Here is a 22,379-nt window from a genome sequence, read left to right as displayed (position 1 = left end):
AACCGTACGTAGGGAATGTTGTGTGGCAAGGCCGTGCCGTAAGATTAGGCACCGGGGTTTTACGGTGACCAAACCAAACCGACCAATCTTCGATTAGTGCTCAGTTGTCGTGTGTCGGTCGTTCAGTGCGGTTTTCGGTTTGTGGAGGTCGGTCGATCGGTCGTGTGTCGGCGGAACGCATATCATACGCAGATTACGATTCTCCCTGCTGTTCCGAGTGCTTTCCGAGACGCGACGGGTAAGCCGGGGCACAATCGGCCCGGCGGGTGCGTTCTTTTGATTAGCTTTCGGTATGTAAATATTTAAACCACCATACGAAACAGTGCTGCCCGTTCGTGTTGCCGTTTGCATCCGGTCGCCCAAAAGTGTACTTTGCCCGATCACCTTCAGTTTCAGAAGCAATAGCCGATAGGCGTGTCCGATTGCTGGTGGCATGGCTTATCTTATCGGGAAAATATTACAATTACTGTCCCCCCCCTCACCGGGTAGCTAATGGGCCAGCTAATCGGAGGCGTCACGTCCGAGCGGGAGTAGCGCTTTTTCCCTGTCCCGAACACGGGTACTGTGAAACACGTGTAGCGAGCGGACTCGTTCTAGAAGCCATCAGTGGGCAGTTTTAAAATTGTTTTTTTTTTTTTAGTTTTTGGTAAATGTCATGCTCGGCTAAATGCACCGCATTTTTTGTGCGTGCTGTATTCGCCGAATGAAAGTAGGTCAACCGACGACGACGGGTTTTCCTTTTTTTCTTCCCTGCTCTCTACGAACGATCCGGATTCGCTATTCAGCATGCTGCATTTGGAGGCTCGTCCACCGTTTGCGTGTGTTGGTTTGGTTTTGTGTACGGCGAATGACGTCTGTGCAGGCCCCAGCTTACAACAATGTGCAATGTGTACGATCGCTAGCGCTTCTACTATGTGAGCTTTTTAATGCTGTTATCATACATAGAGGCATTCAATTTAGAAATTTCATTTTCGGTTGTTCAAATTATTGGAATAGAGCCAATTTGAAGGTGTACTCTGCCTCGTTAACACCTTGTTAGCGCATCACATGTAAATTTGACAGCTGGGTTTGTGTACATGCCTCCATGACGTCAACAGTCTGCTGCATTGTAAAGCGTCCTTGAAAAACCGAAGCTTGCAAAAATGTTATTGAAACTCCCAATGGAAACAAATATGGGCAAGCTTCAAGCTGCTTTTCTTGCACTTGCCCTTATGCTCTGCCTAATGCCTTCGATTTAGTTCGCATTATGATATAAAAAAACCTTTATTTAATGCACCATATAAACACACGCACCCGTCGGCTACTTGACATGCGTGCGTCAGTGAAGTGTGTGTGTTGTTTTCCGCCTTCATTTCTGACTCTCCGTAACTGTCAACGTGTGTAGTAGCGAACGGAAATTGGCCGGAACACGAAGCGCCGGGAACCTGCGGTGGCCACAGGAATTGTCGCGCCCAACACGGGACCGGCTGCGGCTGCAGTGGCAGTGATGGTCAGCAAAAGAAGGTGCACAGCGTCATAAACCCAGTGTCCTCCTCTCGTGCACCGGATCGGATCGCCCCACGGCGACGAGGTGATAACACACCACCAACGATCTCGCGCCAAGCCGGTTTAGCGAAAAGTGGGCAGGAAGGGGGATAGCGGGGCAGGCGGGTGGGTGGCGTACCGAGACATGTGTTTGTTTCCATTATTACGGGGCCGGTTTTAACAGTGAAGGAATGTCGTTTTCGCGAGCAGCGGCGGCGGCAGTTTAGTCTGCTGACTCAGCTGTCTCGCATTGCGTTCGTTCATTTCATTTGTCTGGCTGACGAGTCTGCATCATCATGATAACGTGGACACGGTGATAAGTTCTTCGACACACCTTCGTTGGCAGGGTTCTTCGGGCGCAACCACACGTGCAGCAGCAGAGTGGATCAGCAATCGCGCGGTGACATTATGCAACGCACGTACAGACGAGCAGTGGCGGTCGATACATAATAACGTGTGCTAGAATTGCGACTGTGTGTGGCGAGTTAAACGAGCCAGTTTCTGTGTTGCAGTGAGAGGTGACCGACCGACCGAGCGAGCTGCAATCGAAGCGTCAGTACGGTAGAGAGAGGCAGAAGAGGCGGCGGCTGCACATTCGGCATGGCTTCCGTGGAGCGCAGCAAATTGATTGGCGTGATCGATGCAGGCACGAACAGTGCGCGGTTTGTGGTAAGGGAGGATGGGGGCACGGCACGTATGACACGTGTCTGCTGCGGACGCCAAACTTGGTTGTAACCGTTTTCGTTGCTTTCGTTCCAGATCTTCAAACTGCCGGAATTCGAGGAGATTGCAGCGCACCAGATACGCATCACGCAGATCGTCCCGCGCGACGGCTGGACCGAGCACAATCCCGTGGAAGTGTTGGAAGCGGTACGGCTGTGCGCGGTCGAAGCGTGCCACCAGGTGGAGAAGCTTGGCTATGTCGTTAAGGATATCGCCGCCATCGGTATTACGAACCAGCGCGAAACGACTGTCGTGTGGGACAAAAACACCGGCGAGCCTTTGTACAATGCCATCGGTAAGCGATGAATTTGCAATGGAGTATTACGAGAGAAGATTTGCAAAAACAAATTACCCCTCATTCCAGTGTGGAACGATATACGGACGGATAAAACGGTCGATCGAGTATTGGCCCGCCTGCCGGAGCAGAACCACAATCACTTCCGGGCACTATCCGGCCTACCGATTTCACCCTACTTTTCCGCCCTCAAGCTAAACTGGCTCAAGGACAATGTGGTGGCAGTGCGGAAGGCGTGCCGGGAGAAGCGTTGCTACGCCGGTACGATCGATACGTGGTTGGTGTGGAACTTGACCGGTGGCCCGCAAGGTGGTGCATTCGTGACGGACGTTACCAACGCTTCCCGGACGCTGCTAATGAACATCGAAACGCTGCACTGGGATCCGCTGCTGACGAAAACGTTCTCCGTGCATCCGGACATGTTGCCGGAGATTCGCAGCTCGTCCGAGATCTACGGAAAGGTGAAGGATAGCAGTGTGCTCGATGGTATTCCGATCAGTGCGATACTCGGCAACCAGCAGGCGAGTCTTATCGGGCAGCGCTGCTTGAAGGAAGGTCAGGCAAAGAACACTTATCGGAAGGGATGCTTTCTGCTGTACAATACGGGCACGAGGGTAGGTTATGCGAAGGCGGAGGGTGGTGAAGGCATCAAGTGGTTGTTTTAATTCGATTTGTGTTTTGTTGTAGTACGTCCAATCGACACACGGCCTGGTGACGACGGTAGCGTACCAGCTGGGACGGAATGCGCCGCCGGTGTACGCGCTGGAAGGGTCGGTAGCGGTAGCCGGCGTGGCCATGAACTGGTTGCAAGACAACCTGAAAATAATCAAGGACATCAAGGAGTCCGAACAGGTAGGTGGCCTTTCGAATGACATTTAAGAGAGATGGATGGAATCTGGAGACGGGTTTCATTATCATTGGAGTGATAAAGATAATTGAGTAAAGCTTATTTGTACGGCGAATTGGTTGCTTAAGAATGCAAATTAGATTACAAAGTGCCCGCAACAGCAAGATCAAAAGAGAGCTGTAAAGTCATTTGTAGCCATAATTGATGGTTCTTTGATGTTTTACGACGTACCAGCTGAGCCAATTGGACAGCGCCATCTATCAACAAACTTGCGTTTGACAGCTGTTCTTGTACTAAGCGATACTAAGCGTAGGTTAGGGAAGGTTTTCTTCAAAAATTACTTTAGATGGAAATTGAGTTCATTTTTTACCTTCACAATCTACCTTTTAATCTTATACAGTATTAGTACATTAGTATTGGTCTTAATGGAATATTCCACCCAGTTACGAATCACCGTGAATCCCGGTGGGTTTGTTTGCTGTTTGATTCTTATAACGACTTTGTCATTGCAGATCGCTGGCAGCGTGTCATCGACGGGCGATGTTTACTTTGTACCTGCATTCACCGGACTGTACGCTCCCTACTGGCGAAAGGATGCGCGAGGGTAAGTGTGTCCGCCCGCGAGCTCATAAATTCAGCGCGTTATCATCATCGGTATTAGATTATACGCGACAAGAGCGTGGTGCAATTCTCACACCCAGCTCGAGTACCAATCGCGAAACCATCAATATTACACCCGCGCGCTGTCCCGCGGGGTTGTAAATGCGGTTTCGGGCCTCCCATTAAGATAGTGGCAAAAGATTGTGCTGATTGGGAAAAGGCGCAAGATGGTTAGGGCTCTTGCGGGGGAGGTGCAGTTGTTTTGCTCTTCGCGGGCGATGGTTGACTGCTGAGCTGAGCAGCGTTTAGTGGTCGCGCGCGAGACCTTGATCCGTAGCTGCTCGGGCACGTCCGTTCGACGACGCGCTGGCATAGCACTGCGTGATGTTTGCGCCCGTTCTACGGTTGACTATTTTTATTCCTGCTTAAGGTTACAAATGGTTCCCTACTTAAAATGTTGATGACGAAGGTTGCGCACAGGTTTGATTCGTTTCGCGCGCCGCGAGACAGACACGTTTCGCGCTTCCGTAAACTGAATCACGAGATCAACCCCGATCGGTGATTCCCCCCCTCGAGAGTCGGGCCTTTTTTTTCTTCTCCGTACATGACTACATCGTGCCCTTCCTAATTCAACTTAATGACTGCTTGTACACCAGCACACATACATGTCTTTACTAACACATCATCAGCATCTCTCGCTCGATCGCATGGCTACTTCGCTTGAAATTGATTTCGGGTTTCTTTCGCAGCATATTTTGTGGTTTGACCAGTTTCACTACCAAGCACCACTTCGTGCGGGCCGCCTTGGAGGCGGTCTGCTTCCAAACGCGGGACATTCTCGAGGCGATGAAGAAAGACTGCGGGTAAGTATGGCAAGCGAGTGCCCGCGCCCCCTCCCCCCCTCCTGTAACCTATTCCGGTACCGGTTATGTTGTGCGGACACCACAGATACACGTTTGTTGTTGTTGTTTTTTTCGATGCAGCATCAACCTCAACAAGCTGCACGCGGACGGTAGTATGGCGAGCAACAGTCTCCTGATGCAGCTGCAGGCAGATTTGGGCGGCATTCCTGTGTGTAAGTAGAATGAGACGCCGAACCGAACGAAGGCTCGCGATAATACGTTACGTATTATCTCGCGCCCCCCCCCCCCCGTGTTTAGGTGTCGTGATCTGTCGGGGGGGTGTTTTTACGTCGTGTGCTACCCTGGGGACATGATTGACTAACTGCTGTTGGCACTTTGTTTGTAACCGGCAGTGAGAACGGAGGTGCACGAACCGGCCGCACTCGGGACCGCGATGGCCGCTGCACAGGCGAACGGGGTAGACTTGTACAAGCTGGAAGCGGAAATCCGGTAAGTGAATGTGCTTTTGTGTGTGTGTGTTATCTGCTCCGGAGGTGAAATAATTAATTTCCCACTACCGGTTCGCCACCGGCGATAAGCGATTCGCTTTTACGACAGTCGAGTGTTTGGGTTTTCCGATAGTTTTGTTTTGTGTTTTTCTGCATACCGCTTACGAGATAGATAAAACGGGATGGTGTTTTTCGCAATTTTTCCGCAGCGGTTACACAGGTGTTCAATCACACCACGAAACATTCCTCCCGACGACGACCGAAGAGGAACGGAATGCGCGGTACACCAAGTGGAAAATGGCGGTCCAGCGGAGCTTGGGCTGGGCTGTATCGAAGAAGAGTGAAGCAATGACGGGTAAGCGGTACAGGATTGATTGTAAAAATACTCTAACACATTGTTTTCTTCCTCCCAGACGAACGTTACAGCTTGCTAGCCTCGATTCCCGCGGGACTGTTCCTTGCCACAACTTTCCTAATGTTGGTCCACTCGCAACGGCGGTGAGTGTGAGCTGCATCGGACGACAAAGATACGACCACCGGTATATCGTCTACAACTAGTCTGCTAAATTGTTAACAGTGCGTAGCTTTGGAACACACATTCGCTGACAAAAAAGACAAAGCACAAAGCGTGTGCGCACGGTGCTACCCCTAGTACACACTAAGAGCAACAATCAACGATCCCATTTGGAATGTTGGCTTAGTATCGTACGAAAAGCTCAGGTTTTACATCCTTTGTTCGATACTCTTTTACCTCTTACCGGTACGTGTGCTTGTTTTTGTACCGCGAAATTCCGGTAACAAAATGTATAGCTAGGCGAGGGAAGGGAGAAGAAGAGGAAGCGCTCAAACCAATTTTACCATATATATTCCAACGGCAACACTGTGCTTAAAATGCGGAAGTGCGGAAAACAACGCGATCCATCGATATTACCTGGTGATACAGATGTGTACTACACGGAGGACGACGAGGACGTCTAGCAGTAGTCTAGGTTAGTTCCAATTCCAATTTGCCTCCCAAGATAGATGGAAAGATTTGCTTGTTACGGGAGCTTGTGTTTTTTCATTAAAGGGAGGGTTGTGTTTGTGACCGGGGGGGGGGGGGGGGGGGGGAAGGGCCTAATGTAGTTAAAAATTGTAATACCGTTTTTTTCGCGAAAAGGTAACGAATAAAAGTTAGCTTAAATTGAAAGAGAAACAGTGACGAAGAAGTTGCGCTATTGTTGTTCTTTACAATCTATTTTGTAATAAAGATTCGCTAGTTGCCAAATAGATCGCTAGAGAAATGTTTTTTTTTTTAATGTGAGAAAGAACATGAATTTTATTTGCGTAACGCACTGTATTTTCCCACATCGCTTATCGGGGTTGCGTGATATCGAATGCTCGCTACGTGGTCACTCACCGCGTGCGTGAGAGCAGCGACACTCACGATGCGCGACGATTCGGTGAAGCTTTCGGCGGTTGCTAGGTAGCAGCGATGGAGACGCATGGTGATTCTAGTGCTGCCGATGACCGATTCTCAAAACTGAAGTTGTGTTCAAGCGTGCTACGGGCGGAACGAGGATGGAACTCAACATCCTGACACGAACACCAGCACCAAAAACCGGAAGTATGTTTCTCGGTCAGAGGAAAACTCACAAGGAAGGAGTCACTCCGCTGTCAGTCGGTAAACGTACGGGTAACGAATCGGTAGTGGTCGTCGCCCGTCGTCGTGGTGGTGTGTGCGCTCTCGCAGTCCATGGCATCCGGAGAGGTGCGTGCAGAGGTGTGGGATAGCTGAGTGGGATAATAATGAAAAAGAACTGTTCAGCGATCCAGGGAACGATGAGCGCGCAAAGGATGTAAGAAGAAAAGTGTTATTACCACCAGGAGACGGCTAGTGTAAATGTGATAAACGCTCCCGGAACGACACCCGGATTCCTTGGCACACGCAGACACAAGGCGACCCTCTGCCACCAGTATCGATTATGCGTATCGCGTGAGGGAAAAGCAACGAGTACGATCCAAGCAAGCGGTGGCCACCAGAACGTTGACAACGGAGCAACGAGTCCGCTGCTGGTGCTGCTGGTGCTGGTGTCGCTGGTGTTGCTGATGGACGGGAGAGTCTGGTGACCTAAAAGCTTGCCAACGAAAAGCGCTTTGCTCTGTGCGTGTGTATGTGGTGTGTACCGCGTGTCTACGGTCGTCTGTCTTCCCTTAGTACGTGTTTCGTGGTGTGAGTGTGTGTACACCAGTTGATGTGTTTACTGTACAGGATAAAGAGCGCGGTGCGTGAAGAAAATGGAGACGGGTTAATGGTGAGATGTGAACCGACTGATAGTGCGGCTATTTTTAATTGAATCCTCCTTCCCGGTGAACTGAGCCCGCGATTCCTGGTGCCTCGCTATCCTCGCTCCGCATCCTTGGCTAGCTCCCGTTCCACTGTGCTACACATCCATCCGGAATCGAGTTCGCGACTCGCTGGGTCCTCCGACCGGACCACCGACGACATCATCATGCTACAATCAAGCATAATACTTCCGGCGCTGCTGCTGCTGTTGCTGTTGCTGCAATTTCCCAGTCAGCTACGTGAGTATATGGCGAATCGGGGCCAAGGCAAGGCACGCTTGTAATCTGCGAGGTAACGATGGGTTGGCTGAAGAAATCAACTGGATTCAATTTGCATGCATAAGTAACTACCTCCGCACACACTGTGTGAGTGTTTGTGTGTGTGTGTGTGTGTGGTTCTCCATCCAGGACTCTTGTTGCTTCTTGGCATCGCAGGACAGAAGCGGAAGTGTGACTGAGCTGTCATCACGTTCCTCCAATGTTCGGGAACCTCGAACCGGTGCTGTATCATCGGGCTTTACGGGCTTGTACCACTTAACGGCTTAACCCCTTGGTTTTGATGGTGCCGTCTGGCGTAATAAACAGGCTTGCGTCACATTCGTAAATCGTAAAACGGCGTACGCGGAAAAATCAATTTTACCTTCGCCTACAAGGGCTTGTACACATAAAAAAAACATGCCCGAATTAGAATATCCAAACCCATCGAAATGCTCATTCGATGGGTGATTTGTGTGTTTGATCAATTTTCGCATAAAGCGAGAAATAAGGTCGTTTAGAACAGTTCGGCGGGCTACAAATAGCCTCTAGCGGACGTTTTGTAAAAAAAAAAGAAAAGAAAAGCCCACAAAGAATTGCGTACGAAACGATGGCCCTTTGAAAGAACTCTTGTGCGAAGAAACAATGTGCACACTGCAGAGGTGTTCCCGGCAAACACCTGCAATAACAACCAATATCCTTAGGGGACCCGCAACCCGGTACGTGACAAGTACGTTACACATTAAACGAGTACACTTGCCCAACCCTTCTCCCGGAGTGGGAGACACCAGCCTCAAAGGACTCAAGCACCACCGGCTTGGGGACAATCCCTTGCACGCTGCCGAGTGAGTGTGCTGCTCGCGCGCTGCCGTTGTTCCTTTGATAGCCGACCGTGGGCGAATCGGAATCTGCTTGGGGATGTTCTGCTTTTGGTTCTTCGTGCCACTTGAATGCCCGCAACAAACGGTTGACTGGAGCGCTCCCGCAGGAAATGTAGATGCAGAAGCATGAATGAATGCATGAATGAATGCGCAAGCTGCAGACGAACGCTGGTGCGTGATGAGACACAGAATTGCCTCGAGAATAGAGAATAAATGTTCCTCCTCCAACTTTGTACGCTACCCCCAACGGGCTCAACTTACTCACGGGTTCAGCGGCCCAGTTCTGGAAACGGTATTTTTGGAATGCACTCAACTGTAATGCACTTTATCCGGGGGAATATAATTGCATGATTTGCAGCAGTAGAAAAAAGTAGAACGGTGAGCAAGGAATTTGCTATTGTCGTTTGTATCTTGGTACGTGCGATGGTGCGCTTGTCATGGCAGAGAATATCAAATAATGAATGAAACCAGATAAAAGCATTGGGTGGGGGGGAGAACTGCACGGTTGCAGATGACACCTTTAAACTTTAAGAATTGTTTATGAGAATAGAAGCTCTCTGGGAAGGCCAAGGAAGTTCAAGGAATGATTTGGAAATGTTTAAATTCAATTCCGGTTCCAAAACTTTAAGCCTCAAAGCCGGGGTTTACGTCCTGAACACTACTCTTACAGTGTTGTGTCCTCCTGTAGCCTAACTTTAGGCGCCTTGTACTTCCTGTAGTGAATTGAAATTTAGAGTAAAAGACTCGAGAAGGCCCTCCCCTGACAAAATTTGTAAGGCACTTATTTACGTTACGTAATTTGTAAGGCAGGATTTACGCCTAAATATATACAATCTGCAGTACACGTTGCGAAATCTTCACAGTGTGCTTCAGTGTGGTCAAAAATGGTTGAATAAAGTCGAATGAAATAATGCTTATTATTCGATTAAACCCCTCTCCCTCTATCCTGACGATTTATATTGGCTAACAAGAGCTACGTAATAATTTTTGGTCACGCTAGGATTGACCAATCAGGCTTACAATATACACGGAGTTCCCGGACGGTGACGGAACATTGGTTCGATGGATACTTGTTAACGAGCATATATGTTCAGAAAAGGAGGAAAAAAAAGAATATCAACATTTCAAATCACTTCTTACAATGTATATTATCATTCTCTACTCGCTACCCAGTAACAGTATTAAGGAACAATGCACAATGTTTATATGAAACTTGTTATGACCATACAAAAATCCCATTGTGCAATAAAAATGACAGGCCACAGTGCTGCACACAAAAGATTCTCTCGAGTCTGTTACCAAATTTAGTATAAAGAATTCACTTTTGTACTTCTACTTGTTTCTATCAACAGATGGTGAAGGAATACGGGCCAAATTCGCCAACTACGAAACGAAGTTCATAAACGACTTCATCAACTTCACCCGCCCGGCCGGAGATATCATGGAACCGATCTACTACGATTACGACGGCGGCACTAAAACGTCAGACTACGAAACGGGCATGACACTGGGTGGCATACCGATTCCGGAGGAAACACCGGGCCGCTCGGCTTTGGCAGCTGGAGAAGTAACGCGACCGCCGGACATTTTTCCCGATCCGGACAAAATTTACGCTTCCTTCATTAACAAGAGTACGATGAAGCGGAACCGATACCCTGGGGAGGAGAATGTGATAAAAGTGTGTAAGTATTGGTTGAGGCGATAAGCTCATGGGACGGTTCAATTCGACCTTCTCTTTCTCCCTAGATTCCTCGAAATCCTTACGCAAATCGCCACAGGCACACACGACCGAGGATGAGAGTTCCTTCGATAACATAAACAACGACATGAAGGGGCACGATTTCATCGACAACATCATGTACATCTACTACGGTACCAATGGGAATCTGCGCAAGGATCTCGGCGGCAATGTGATCGTGATCGGGGCCGTCTTTGCGCTCGCCCCTCAGATACTGACCATCATCATACTGTTCCTGCGAAATCGACGTCTCCGTCACTTTAATGCGTTCTATCCGATCTGCCTGAACCTGCTGCTGGCGCTGATCGCATCGAATTTGTCCTTCATTTTGGGCGTGCAGGCAACGCGAAATGTGATCCGGTGTGAGCTGATTGCACTGCTGCTGCACTATTTGCATCTGAGTACGAGCATCTGGTGCTTCATCTACATCTACGTGATCTACGATCTGATTGCGAACGAGTGTACGCCGAAGCTGAAGTACCACTACCTGATGGGGTACGGCATTCCGGCGGTGTACGTTTTGGTGAGTGGCTTGAAGTGGGGTATTTACTGTGTGAGGAATTTTATAACAGCTCTCCTTCTCGTATACTCCATCCAGTTCTCGTACGCCTCCTCTATCGATCGGTTCGAGGTGCATCGTTACTGCTGGATGTCGATCCAGAAGGGTATGATCGTGAGTTTCATGGTGCCGATCTCGTTCCTCATCATACTGACCACCGTGCTGGGAACGCTGAGCCTCAAGCGTATCTCCACCAAGCAGACGGAGCTGCTGTGCGAAAGCATTGAAAGCATAATCGAAACGACGTCCAAGTGTAACGACATTATCTATCCCCGATTACCGTCGTTGGCTGGCGTTAACATGGCTATGGTGTGCCGAAGCAATAGCTATCCACAGCTGGAACAGGTGAAGGATCGTAACGCGGTGTGCTGCCAGGAGTACGCTGATTGTGCCAATCGTCACTCGGTGGTCACATTGCCACAGCCAGTCACTACCGCCGGAATGTCCACCGCCGCGGCCGTCAGTCAGTATGCGATGAACGCAACGAAGCGTTCGTTCGATTGTTACGACACAAGGATCGATTTGGGACAGCTGTCCCTGGCGGAGCTAACCACACCGAGCATGGCGTCGGATGTGCAGGACTTTACCGAGTTCAAGAAGGCGATCAAGTTCGGGCTGTTCTTCCAGCCGATCTTCTCCGTGTGCTGGTTCCTGGAGGTGATCGCACTGGAGAATGTGCACTCGTGCGTGATGCCGGTAATATTCGCCATCAGTTTCAATATTCTGGTAAGTCGGGGCGAACGACCGCTGAGGGATCTCTGTTAAACATTGATTTGTTCTGTCCTGTCCTGTAGAACTGGTGCATGCTGGTACGCTCCTCGAACGTTTGTCCGTACGTGAGCTCCACGATGGAGAAAACGCTGGAAAGCCAGCAGGCAGCATCGTGTGGCGAGTCGCTGAACGGTACGATTGGCCCCGGTGGTGATAACGACCCCACGCAGACAAGCGTCTGCACCGATACGATTCCATTGCTTTGTGCTTCCAACAGTGGATCCACTGTCATCAGTCCGAGTTCTACCGTTTGCGCTTCGCTGAAGGGTTCCGGCGCGACGGTTGCTACCGTACCGCGCAAGTTCTCGGCCACTTCCATCACCGACGACCAGCAGCAGCAGCAGCAACCACTGTTCTACAGTAACTTCATCGGAACAACCAACGTGCCCATGTCCTGGGAGTCGAGCATCGATTTGGGTGCTTACCATTTGCACGAAACGAAGAATGCTGACTGTATCAGTACGATCAGCAATTGAGACGATCGTCCGTATGGGGACGTTTGGTGAAGAACTTTTTGTGTGCGGGAATTGTAACGATCGCGTGAAGAGCGTTGACTAAAAAGGGAAATTGTTGGAACTGGAACCATATCAAGGCACGATACTACTAGCAAGTTGTGAAACACGTTGATGGCTACGGTCGTGGGCTGATCCTAGATCGGCTGCGGACGGTACCATTTAGTTTTGTGATAACGGTGTAGCGGATAGATTGTTCCCGATCTGTCACCGGATCGTTTCTCTAGATGCATTGCCTATATGCGGTAGCATTTCTCCTCTTTACCAGTTGTCAACACTTACCAGTACCATTTAAAAGTCTATATAATATGAAGTGAGAGAGTAGTTCTTGAATGGCAAAGGTGGAGATCTTTAGACCACGTTGTTCTCATTTTGAAAACTGTTTTAGCCTTTAAGGCACACTAACGTTCTTTCAAGCTTAAATTGAAGGCTAATTTGCACAAGTTTAAGCATTTTTCCGGAAACAGTATTTATTGAATTTGCATATTTATTGTAAATATTGTAGCTTATTAACTTTAGTGGTTTCTATTCCGTTGGCGATTAATATTGTAACACAATTCTGTTCACAAATGTTGATCTCCAAGTAATTGTTTCTCTAAATCAACAAAGGCAAGAAGCAATTTTTATTCAGGATCATGTATCCAAACAACACCACGCTTCACCAGTGCGGTGAACGTTTTAAGCAATATCTTACATCTTGAGCGATGAAGAGTTTGAGCAATCTGGTTATTCGCAGGAGAAGCTGCGCAACGAATATCACGTTTTAACTCCTTCAATCAATACACAACTGTTACAATGCGTCTAGAAATGATGATAGAGTCAGGACATTGGGACATTATTAACACACTTTGAGGAGTACGTTGCGGACGACACTAGCAATGAAGGACGGAAGGCAGGAGGACCATAAACTATCCTTACGCAAAAACACTCCAAACAGCAACGCGTGTCCTCCAAACATATGATATCAGGTTGGGGTTTCCGCAGGGGAAACCGAACGAGCAGCATGTGAAGTTTCCTTTTATTGGTGCTTTGCCACTGATAGTACAAACGATATTCTAACACAAATCAGCAAATAACATACCGCTGCTCGAAAGATCTGTGAGCGTGTGTGGACTTCCGAGCTCTTCCCGGAAGGAGGAGGAGCGGAAAGAGCGCGAGAAGCGACTAAAAATCAATCATCATTGTGAACGACCGTCTTAATCGAAGATATCAATTTATACTACTACCCCCCAACCCAATCGCTGGCTGCGCGGGCTGTAGCTTGAGGTCCGGCCAGCGTTTCACATAATCCATTTCAAGTCTACTAGAGCGTGTTGTAATTAGCGAAACTCATATGCACAAGCAAACAAACACCGAGAGAGAGAGAGAGACAGACACACACTTTTTACTCCTATAACTTGTTTATCCAGTTTGAACAAAAATTGTAGCCACGCCATCGTATGGTGGATACTTAGGATGCAGCTATTGGAGCTATCCAAATTTGTAGCCAGAAGTGCAGGGCCATCGATATCCCTTGAAGACGAACGAAAAAAAAGAAACCTACAAAACGGTGACTTTGTGATGCTTTTTGCATAAGTTTAGGCGCGTTTTTTCACTTACCGGTGACAGATACGCCTAAAGGTATGCAATGTGCTTCACAATGCTTCACGCACCTGTCAACGCAGGGAAGGGATGCGACAGAAGAAAACAAAAACTTTGAAGAATACCGATTTCCATCTCCTGTGGTCGTGTTCCAAGTATTGAGAGTCAAGCAAACGTAGTGACGAAACTCTATTTCTCGAAGGTGAAGTATCCTAGTGATAATATTTACATTGAAATAAAGGTATTAGACCAGCGTAGCGTACCAAAGGTGATTCCATTTTCATTGGTGAAATAATTTGTTTATTCTCGATGTTTGCATTCTCTCGTACACTAACTATTCTTACAGATCAGTCACATCGAGCGAGATGGAGCTTCCCCACAGTAAACGGCTACTACGGAAGTGGGGATGAGTTGGTCGACTTTTGCATCGGTGACAGGGCAGCATCCACGATGTTGAACCGCTGATTGCGGCTGAACATGTACCGGATCATGGTGCGCAGGTCGCTTCGGCGGCTCTTCTTCAGCAGCACGTAAATGTAGGGATCGAGCATAAAGTGCACCAGTATCAGTATGTCGGACACGCGGAACACCCAGGACAGCTTCAGCCGCATGGCAACACTGAGCTGTTGCAACAGGATGATTGAGATCTGGAAGAGCGGAATATCGGAGAATGAGTCGCGGCAAGTATAGTTGACCCAGTGGACTTAACTGACCATCTGCGGAAGCCAGCAGATGAGAAAGAACACACTGAGAACGGTCATCAGCTTGGCGAAGCGTATTTCCTCCGTCGTCGGCTCGTTGAACATGCGCATAATGTTGGAATCGGTAAAGCTGGACGATTTTGGCGTCTGGCTCATCGATCGGTTCAGCATCGGCGTTGGCTTGATCGATCCGAACTGGCGGCACATCTTTCGGTGCGAACGATACAGCACCTTCCTCACGCTAAGATTGCAGATCACGATACCCACGCAGAGCAGTGTCCCTGGGAAGTGGGAAGATGGCCAACAAAGCGAGCATTAATGTAGAAGCTAGGCAGCTAAATGCACGATCCATCTTACCAACGCTGAAGAACAGATACGCATACGCTACGTCGATCGGTTCGGTAGCGCTGCGATAGCGGACGCACGCTTTCTTCCGCTCGTCGAAGTACACGCCAAACCCAAACAGTGGCAGAAACGTTATGAACGCACCGATACCCCACAGGATGAAGATCGATTTACGGATCAGATTATCCGTCACGTACTGGATGATGGAGAGAGGAAATACGGATCGCTTTATCGTCGCCATCTTTAATCGCGCCGTCCACGCGCCGCTTACCTTATGATAGAAGAATGGTTTCGCCAGCGCTATGTAGCGTTCGAAGGCCATGACGAACGCCACGCAACCGGAACTGATGCCGAATACACGCCAAATTACGCGCAGGATGCAAAAGTTGTGCATGTTCGCCTGTATCACGTCGGCCGGTAGGTAGAGATGCAAACACATCTGGACAAACATGCCGCTCAAACCAATCAGATCGTTCGTGAGCAAACATCTTGAGAGGGGATGTGATTTGGAGAGGAGAGAGATAAATGGATGGAAGAGGCATTAACGTCAGACGAAACCCAGCAAAAAGGACCACATAAAGGGACACGACACACAGCCGTAATGTGAAATTGAATTAATGGTATGTGGAGATGCTTAATTAATCCTAAAATGGTAAGTAAAGAGAATTCCATGGCAACGTTTCTAAACGCCGCGAACAGGATTTGAACGCATGACGGCCTCACAGCTAGGTTATCTTCTATACGGCGATCACACACGGTTATTGGACCTACTTGATGGTGAGCGTGTTAAATCGGAATAATTTTATCAGGTAGGCTTTGAGTTTTCAAGTTTAATATAATAATATTCCACAAGTTAGATATTACTTCAAAATCACATCATCCACACACATCAATTTGATTTGCTTGTTCAAATATCTCAACAACCACACACCGGACGAAACACTGATTGCCCCCAAATCGGTTTGTAATTCGATCCTTAATTACCAAACCGAATGGTGAAATCCTGTGAAATGGACTGAACGTAAACCGTACGGCTACATTCCCTTGAACGGACTTCATTTAATTTCCCTGCAGTCGTTTAATGTGTTGGCTATAAACCGTTTATCGCTTCACGATGATATTGATTTTCTGGAGCGCCCTAGTGGCCCCCCTGCCTGCAACGAGCAGTGCGCTTATGTCTATCAATCATCATAGATCGTGGACGTATTATGAGCCACAATTAATTGCTGACGGGCACAGCAAGCAACCAATAATAGCAGCGCGTTTGGTGTGATAACAAACCAAGTCAGTCAGCTAATTGTAATCGTTATGCTGCGATGTCTCTTGGAATCGATTTTCCGTTCGGAATTTTAAACAACTACAAGCAAGCAACGAGAACTTTAAAGCCGGATATTTGGAAGCGTTCTCCGATGTGTGATCTCAGTTTTCGAAGGAACGTGTCCGGCATGTAAAGCACCCCGGTTTAATGTTGTTTGGCTCGCTCGTGCAAGAACTTACTTCAGCATTAGCGCGTGTTTTGTGTTGCGCACGTTGCGCCACAGATGGATGAGGGCAATCAGATTCCCAACGCAGCCGAAAATGTACGAAAGCATCACTATCACCATGCAGGGTGTGGCCAGCGTGGGTGCTTTCTGTGTTTGATTGCCGGCAAGTACATCGGTACTGTTGGCTGTGGCGAGCTGTAGCGCTACCGAGGCGATCGTTGTGTACTCCGAACTGTAAGCCATTGCTGGATTTTGTTTTTTTTTTATCACGAGAACTGTATCACGCTTGATCCGTTGGCTGGCAATGCACCCTGAAGTTAGGCAATTCGCATTACGAACGTTCACTTCACACTGATCGCTTGTTTCGTATCGAGCATCATGGCGATTTTGTTTGTACGGACACAAACTAGACAACTTGAAGGCGTTGGCAGACTTCAACTTTGTCCACTTCAGGACTCTAGGAAACTTTCGCGCGCGCTTGCTCGTGCATCCGCACGGCATCAAACCAGAAGCGTTACTGAGCGCGTCTCTTCGACAACGCAACCGCGTAAGTCCGCAACACGCCAGGGAGTCTTTCGCGAAGGGGGCTTTCGATGGGGTGGGGATACGATTGTGTAGCTAGAGATACACTTAAGTAAGGATGGGCAACCCTCTTCCTGCGTCTTCTCTCCTTCTGCTCGCTATCCCAGGGCACGGTTTGTTGATGATCGTTGGACTAGCTTTATTGATCGTTTGTATTTAAATTAAATTGCAATACGATACATTCTATCACCTTCGCTGTTCTCCGCTTCCCCTTCCTGGATGCTCCATTGTTTTACCGGTTTTGCTCTCCATAATTTCAGCACCACTCGCTATCGGCAACAATGACCGGTCGGTATCCTGTGGCGGGTGGGATGAGCATGGAATGGGACCAGCGGTAGAAAACGCACCTTAAAGATAAGAATGCAAAATCGATCCAAGTCGGTCGGCGAATTGGTGCAATGTTTGTCGCTGTCTCGGTGTGCTGCGGACGGGCGGCTGAATTTGGACGCGAACCGTTTTTGCTCGAAACGGAAATCGGACCCTTCTTTGATGGTGCTGTTGTTACTGGAGCGATGCACGCCACGAATTCTTAATCGTTGTTGGAGGGAGGTTCTAAGGGGGTGTGGTCATAAAGCAGCGAAGGCGATTAGCTAGCGCTTCCGGTCTAGGTAGATGAAGTGTTAGTTTAGCAGCGCGTTCACACGCTCTGGAATTGGTTGGGGAAGTTTTGGATGAGGAATCGTAGTTCATTGATTGAAGGGAGGTCAATACAAAGCGTCAAACGATTCGGAGTAATAGCGTCCAGGCACGTTATCATTAAAGACAAGTGGCAGACATTCTGGGGGGCGATTATTGTTTTGGTGACCTTGCGGTTAAATCGTCCCTATCGGTTTCGAAGTAAACAGGGATGACATGTAAATGGTCGTAGAAGTGTTTGCTTACAGGAATGGCCTGTTGATTGGCTTTCGGATCGATGCACAACTTCAATGAGTACGCGTACCGTGTGAAAGGATACGATTAACTCTGGGGCTATGAAAATATTTTGGTTTGGTTTTTTCTTTTCCTTCTAGCTTCCGAACTCCATTCCAAACAATGACTGAGTACGCAATGCCAGAAAGGATAAAAAAAGAAGGACAGAATCGATCTTTCCGTTGTAGGAGGATTTTGTGATCGATTGCCGACAGCTATTGACACACGGCACAAAAAGCCGAGGTGCTCTACGGGATCCTCTACCGGTTGACAATCGACAAAAAAGGTCGACCAAATAAACAAGTACAAGATAAACTAGAGCCTGTGAAAAGTAAACAAAATCGATCGATCGTCATGTGATCTCGATTAGATGCAATCTAGCTTGCTTTCTACCGTGCTTCTACCTACTGGTTGCCATGGTTACACGGCGGCATGCTCTATTTATCCTGCAGTGATGTTTCAAAAAACCGACGCGTTGTATCAACAGCAAGGAAAGCATAGCGAAGCGAGCGATCTAGTAGCCCCACTTCCAATACACACCGTCGTGACGAATTTAATTTGATATCATTTTATAATTTTAATGAAATTTGTTTGTTATCTTAATTTCATCGTTAATTGGATTAAAGAGGCTTCCCGTCGGTTCGAGGAGCATTTTCCTATTTCCGTTAAACCCACCGGTGAGTAAGCATGAAGGATAGGGCACGGATAATAAAGAACCACCGAGAAGTCCTCGCCGACCATGGACCGGTGGATGCCGGGTGTGAAGGAAAAATCGACCGGAACGAACGAACACCGCCGGTCTCGGCAACTTTCGGCCGTGTGTTTCGAGTAAGGAATAAGGGCTTATAATTTCGACACGCTTCTCGAATTGGACGAGGGCCACACTCAGCTGGATCAGCGGGATCTCCGGGCTCGAACGGGCATTACGGGCTGTGCCATGGTCAACAGCTCGCCTTGATGTGGTGATGCTGATGAAGGCAATAAACAAGCTTCTTAAAGGTAGGTAGAATATATCCTCATAAAAAGGAGTATCAATTGCTTCCTTGTTACATCACCAGACACGCAATCGCATGCTGTTAGTTGCTGCCTTTGGAAGATAAGAGCTACAGAAAAAGGAGCTTCAGAAAGGGGTTGTAAATCTAACTCACGGTACAGTTTGCGCAAGCCTTTATTCCGGTGCTGAGAACTGGCTGTGCAAGAAGAAAAGTCTCCAGTGACAGTGATCGCTCTTGTTGACGTGTCCCGGTTGCAGGAATGATAAAGTCTTCAGCCACTTCCTGGGTTGGAAGCCGCACTATTGGAAGCTTATTAGGATGTCTTTTAAAACCCTTGGAGAATTCTGGTGAGAGATCCCGCAAGCGATTCTGCTTTTGAAAGAAAGCATTCCATTGAGGAGCTGCTGTATGCGGATGCGGCTTGACGTTGGCGTGGGAGCGATAGGCAGCTTACCTGTCACTCGCAGAAATCCCGAAGGAAATAGGAAGGAAGTACGGATTTTGCACCACCATCAATCGGTCCTGTGGGAATTTGGGAAGTTTTTGAACCTCTTCTGTGGAAGAGTTCTGCCTCTGGCTGTTGTAGCTTAGGGCCTTCTTAAGTTAAGTATCTCTCAGGACTTGCTCCTGATCAACGCTTCTTCGTGTAAGCCACTTAAGAATCATCAAAATCAATGAAGAATTAATGACCCATCGGAGTTCTACTTTTCCGCAAACATTACGCTTGCGTGGTAGCATGAGCTAGCAGATTCCATCGACAACAACTCCGCAACCTTTCGACCATCATGATGAAGCAGTTTGCCATTGTATCCCGTCCGTTGGACGTTGGACCGGCTGAAAATTGCATGCACATTAAGGTGATCTTCACCCAGCAGCTAGACAACGTTCCCACGATTTGCCGACGTTCCCGGTTGCCAGGATTTTTACATCATCAGCAACAAACAGGGAAACGGTGCTCCTGTGGTGCAAAATGGAGGACCTCTTTCATTCACATTTCTGCATTCCTTCGCCACGGCGGGTGGTGACAAATTCAAATCCAATAGCGCTGGTAGTACCCACTCCAGAAACGCTCCAGGGAATGGGACGCTCCGAAAGTCAAGTGAACGAGGAGCAGCCCCGCTGCGCGGTACATGCGAAGGGCCCGTCCTCTAGGGGAGGTTTTGTCACCAGGCGCAGCGGGAGCAGGACACTGCCAACGAGGCGGACAGGTTGGTCGGCTAATGGTCCGTAGCGTAGTTTGCCCGTCCGTTCGTTCCAGAAGCTCGCCGGTCGGTGCGATCGGTGCGGCTAAGCTATTTTGCGCCCGATCTGCGTCCCTCACGAGAACGATGTCCTTTTTTTTCTCGGTGGCAGAAAGGACACTGAAGGAATGTGCATTGTCGAGCAGCGGTGTTCGTCTGCCATGAATGGAACGGAACAACACAGGTCCGAATGAATGGAGCGAAGACACTTTTCATGAATGGGCAGCACAATCGAGTGTAGCCAACGGTTGGCAAATGGGAAACCATAAAAGAAAAGTAACAAAATGATGCGTTCGAAAGCATAAAACACGCTCAATGTCAGCCGGTACCTGTGCCAATGCGAAAAGGATCAAGCGAGCCTGCTTTGTTCGATCGGTTGATGGTTCAGGTAGTGGGAGATGATCGTACCACGCTACACACCTCCCTCCTCCCCGTGACTTGTTTCGTCCTTTCGATTCAAGGATTCATTGAAGGATACGATCGAGACCTCGAAATTGCTAACAAACCTCGCCAGACAGAGCGTCGTCGGTCGTGCATCACCTCACCATCATTTGCCGACAAAAGGATCAAAAGCGAAGGTGAATCGGGACCGTTGTGTGAGTGTAATGATAATAAATTAACTTCCCTCTTTGAGCAACCAAACATAACACAAATTATAACCGAGAGCCTGTAGCGTCGCTACGAGGACGACGACGGACGAATTTCGATGTTGTGAGGGTTTTTTTTTCGAAATCCAAGGTCTTCAAGGATACTTCACAGCTTCAAACGAAGGAACTGAAGGGATACTTTATTGATGGAAGTTTTATTTCTTCGAATTTCGCTTTAATTGAGGACCGGGCGGATGGTGAACGGTGGTCCAGGGATCGGTCAGCGATGGTAGCGCAAGGGATGTTTGTTTACATCGCGTGGCGTGGTCTTTTACCGCCTTGCCGTTGCTTTGCTGACCATCGCCAAGCCGTGGCTTTAGGCGTGTAAAGGTTGGTTTTCCTTCGAGGGCAAATGGCCGTTTGATGATAAATCGATACACCGTCTTTTTCTTTGTGCGTTGCGGTTTTGGATTAGAGTCTCGCTTCTATTTTTTTTTTTTTGCTTTACACGCTACATTCAATCGTTGATTTGTGGTTTGTTGACACACGGCGACACAGTGGCGTCGATAATGGGAGCTTTGTGCGGGCCACGATTGGGAGCGCGCTTGTTTATTTTGAGTTCCTTTCGGGGCCATGGTTCGAAGTGCTTAAGGGCCTATTGCGTTTTAGCGTTTGGGATAGCAATTTATCGCGTCAAAATGTGCTGACGATGGTGGGATGATTAATTGGAGGGTAGAGTGTGGACCATGCTTGCTCTAGGATTTTGTACGAAGTGAAGATTTGTTTTCGAAAGGAGAGGACTTGTAGAATCTGCTCAACATTTGATTAGCGATGTCTCTTTAGAGCTCTCAACGACATCACAACCATCCTTAGTAGAAATCTCGACTGCTCGACTCTCAATACGCAGGACCAATTTTTCGGGATTTCTCAAAGTTGGAAGTAAGATGCCAGTAATGCCAGTTCCTTTAAGTATTCCCTCCAATGGCTAAAATAAACATTTAAATTGTAAATAAATTAAATTCTTCAGATGAGGATATCGCAGACCACACAGACTCACAGTGGACCAGGCTCAGAGTGGACCTCGTGGTAATAAACTCCATCGAACCACTTTTGCTAATCCGCTTGATCCGTGGGTCACGTGTAACGGCGTAGGAAGTGTGCCAACCTGTTTGCTACATCTTTATCAATTATCCCTCTTAAATGAAGTCTGCAAAGCCTACAAAGCCAAAGCAAGAGTCTTCCGGTTGGTTGGTCCGACTGATCTTGCCGATCGTAATAAGCAGCTTAACGAGCAGCAAATCGACCGCCCTTCCGACTCAACCCGCTTCACTGTGTCAACAACTGCCGCCTGTAATCCGGTCCAGACAGCCAGGGACCAGGATGTCTTCCGCGTCCCAGCACACAATGGAAGCACACCTTCGTACAGGACCACAATGCATGCTCACTTAAGCGCATGACTGCGCCTGTTTCCTTGACCTGCGCCCCGGCAATAGTTCCGGTTCCTGTTGGCCGTTCCTTCTCGTTTTGCTTCCCGCACCATTTTCGCCCACACAATTGATGCTTGACACGGGGG

General features: G+C 48.4%; 3 protein-coding genes across 6 annotated transcripts; 2 read left to right on the top strand and 1 right to left on the bottom strand.

The window, feature by feature from the left end:
• The first annotated feature begins 118 nt into the window (after positions 1-118).
• LOC118505718 (glycerol kinase-like) lies at positions 119-6,609 on the top strand. 4 transcript variants are annotated; one of them, XM_036041898.1, is made up of 11 exons: positions 119-290; positions 2,037-2,193; positions 2,284-2,542; positions 2,612-3,156; positions 3,230-3,394; positions 3,902-3,993; positions 4,739-4,852; positions 4,973-5,064; positions 5,245-5,341; positions 5,550-5,695; positions 5,754-6,609. In XM_036041898.1, the coding sequence occupies exons 2-11, from the start codon at positions 2,125-2,127 to the stop codon at positions 5,840-5,842; spliced, it is 1,668 nt and encodes a 555-aa protein (XP_035897791.1). In that variant the 5' UTR covers positions 119-290; positions 2,037-2,124; the 3' UTR covers positions 5,843-6,609. The 4 variants fall into 4 exon arrangements, with proteins under 4 accessions (XP_035897791.1, XP_035897789.1, XP_035897790.1 ...); XM_036041896.1 differs by having other exon boundaries at positions 1,871-2,193; XM_036041897.1 differs by lacking the exon at positions 119-290 and adding an exon at positions 1,343-1,570 and having other exon boundaries at positions 1,871-2,193.
• Position 6,610: 1 nt separating this feature from the next.
• LOC118505713 lies at positions 6,611-14,229 on the top strand. Its single transcript, XM_036041890.1, has 5 exons — positions 6,611-7,905; positions 10,154-10,483; positions 10,548-11,062; positions 11,138-11,824; positions 11,893-14,229. Exons 1-5 carry the CDS (start codon positions 7,833-7,835, stop codon positions 12,343-12,345), a joined length of 2,058 nt encoding a protein of 685 aa, XP_035897783.1. The 5' UTR covers positions 6,611-7,832; the 3' UTR covers positions 12,346-14,229.
• A 5-nt stretch (positions 14,230-14,234) lies between these two features.
• LOC118505719 (prostaglandin E2 receptor EP4 subtype-like) lies at positions 14,235-17,033 on the bottom strand. Its single transcript, XM_036041900.1, has 5 exons — positions 16,506-17,033; positions 15,280-15,496; positions 15,021-15,204; positions 14,676-14,944; positions 14,235-14,609 (listed from the first exon to the last, which is right to left on the bottom strand). Exons 1-5 carry the CDS (start codon positions 16,991-16,993, stop codon positions 14,355-14,357), a joined length of 1,413 nt encoding a protein of 470 aa, XP_035897793.1. The 5' UTR covers positions 16,994-17,033; the 3' UTR covers positions 14,235-14,354.
• Between the last annotated feature and the right edge of the window lie 5,346 nt (positions 17,034-22,379).

The sequence above is a fragment of the Anopheles stephensi genome, chromosome 2 (assembly GCF_013141755.1).
Source record: "Anopheles stephensi strain Indian chromosome 2, UCI_ANSTEP_V1.0, whole genome shotgun sequence".
Taxonomy (NCBI): Eukaryota; Metazoa; Arthropoda; class Insecta; order Diptera; family Culicidae; genus Anopheles; species Anopheles stephensi.
Note: the sequence above shows the minus strand (reverse complement) of the source record. Positions and strands in the feature narration are given on the sequence as shown.

Bases quoted from the DNA above. Each gene is read 5' to 3' on its own strand.
- LOC118505718 (XM_036041898.1), top strand. From the start codon at position 2,125: ATGGCTTCCGTGGAGCGCAGCAAATTGATTGGCGTGATCGATGCAGGC. The intron at 3,994-4,738 runs GTAAGTGTGTCC...TTTCTTTCGCAG, and splicing joins TGGCGAAAGGATGCGCGAGG to CATATTTTGTGGTTTGACCA. The intron at 5,696-5,753 runs GTAAGCGGTACA...TCTTCCTCCCAG, and splicing joins GAAGAGTGAAGCAATGACGG to ACGAACGTTACAGCTTGCTA.
- LOC118505713 (XM_036041890.1), top strand. From the start codon at position 7,833: ATGCTACAATCAAGCATAATACTTCCGGCGCTGCTGCTGCTGTTGCTG. The intron at 7,906-10,153 runs GTGAGTATATGG...TTCTATCAACAG, and splicing joins GCAATTTCCCAGTCAGCTAC to ATGGTGAAGGAATACGGGCC. The intron at 10,484-10,547 runs GTAAGTATTGGT...CTTTCTCCCTAG, and splicing joins GGAGAATGTGATAAAAGTGT to ATTCCTCGAAATCCTTACGC.
- LOC118505719 (XM_036041900.1), bottom strand. From the start codon at position 16,993: ATGCCGTGCGGATGCACGAGCAAGCGCGCGCGAAAGTTTCCTAGAGTC. The intron at 15,497-16,505 runs GTAAGTTCTTGC...TCCCCTCTCAAG, and splicing joins AAACACGCGCTAATGCTGAA to ATGTTTGCTCACGAACGATC. The intron at 14,945-15,020 runs GTAAGATGGATC...CCCACTTCCCAG, and splicing joins GTATCTGTTCTTCAGCGTTG to GGACACTGCTCTGCGTGGGT.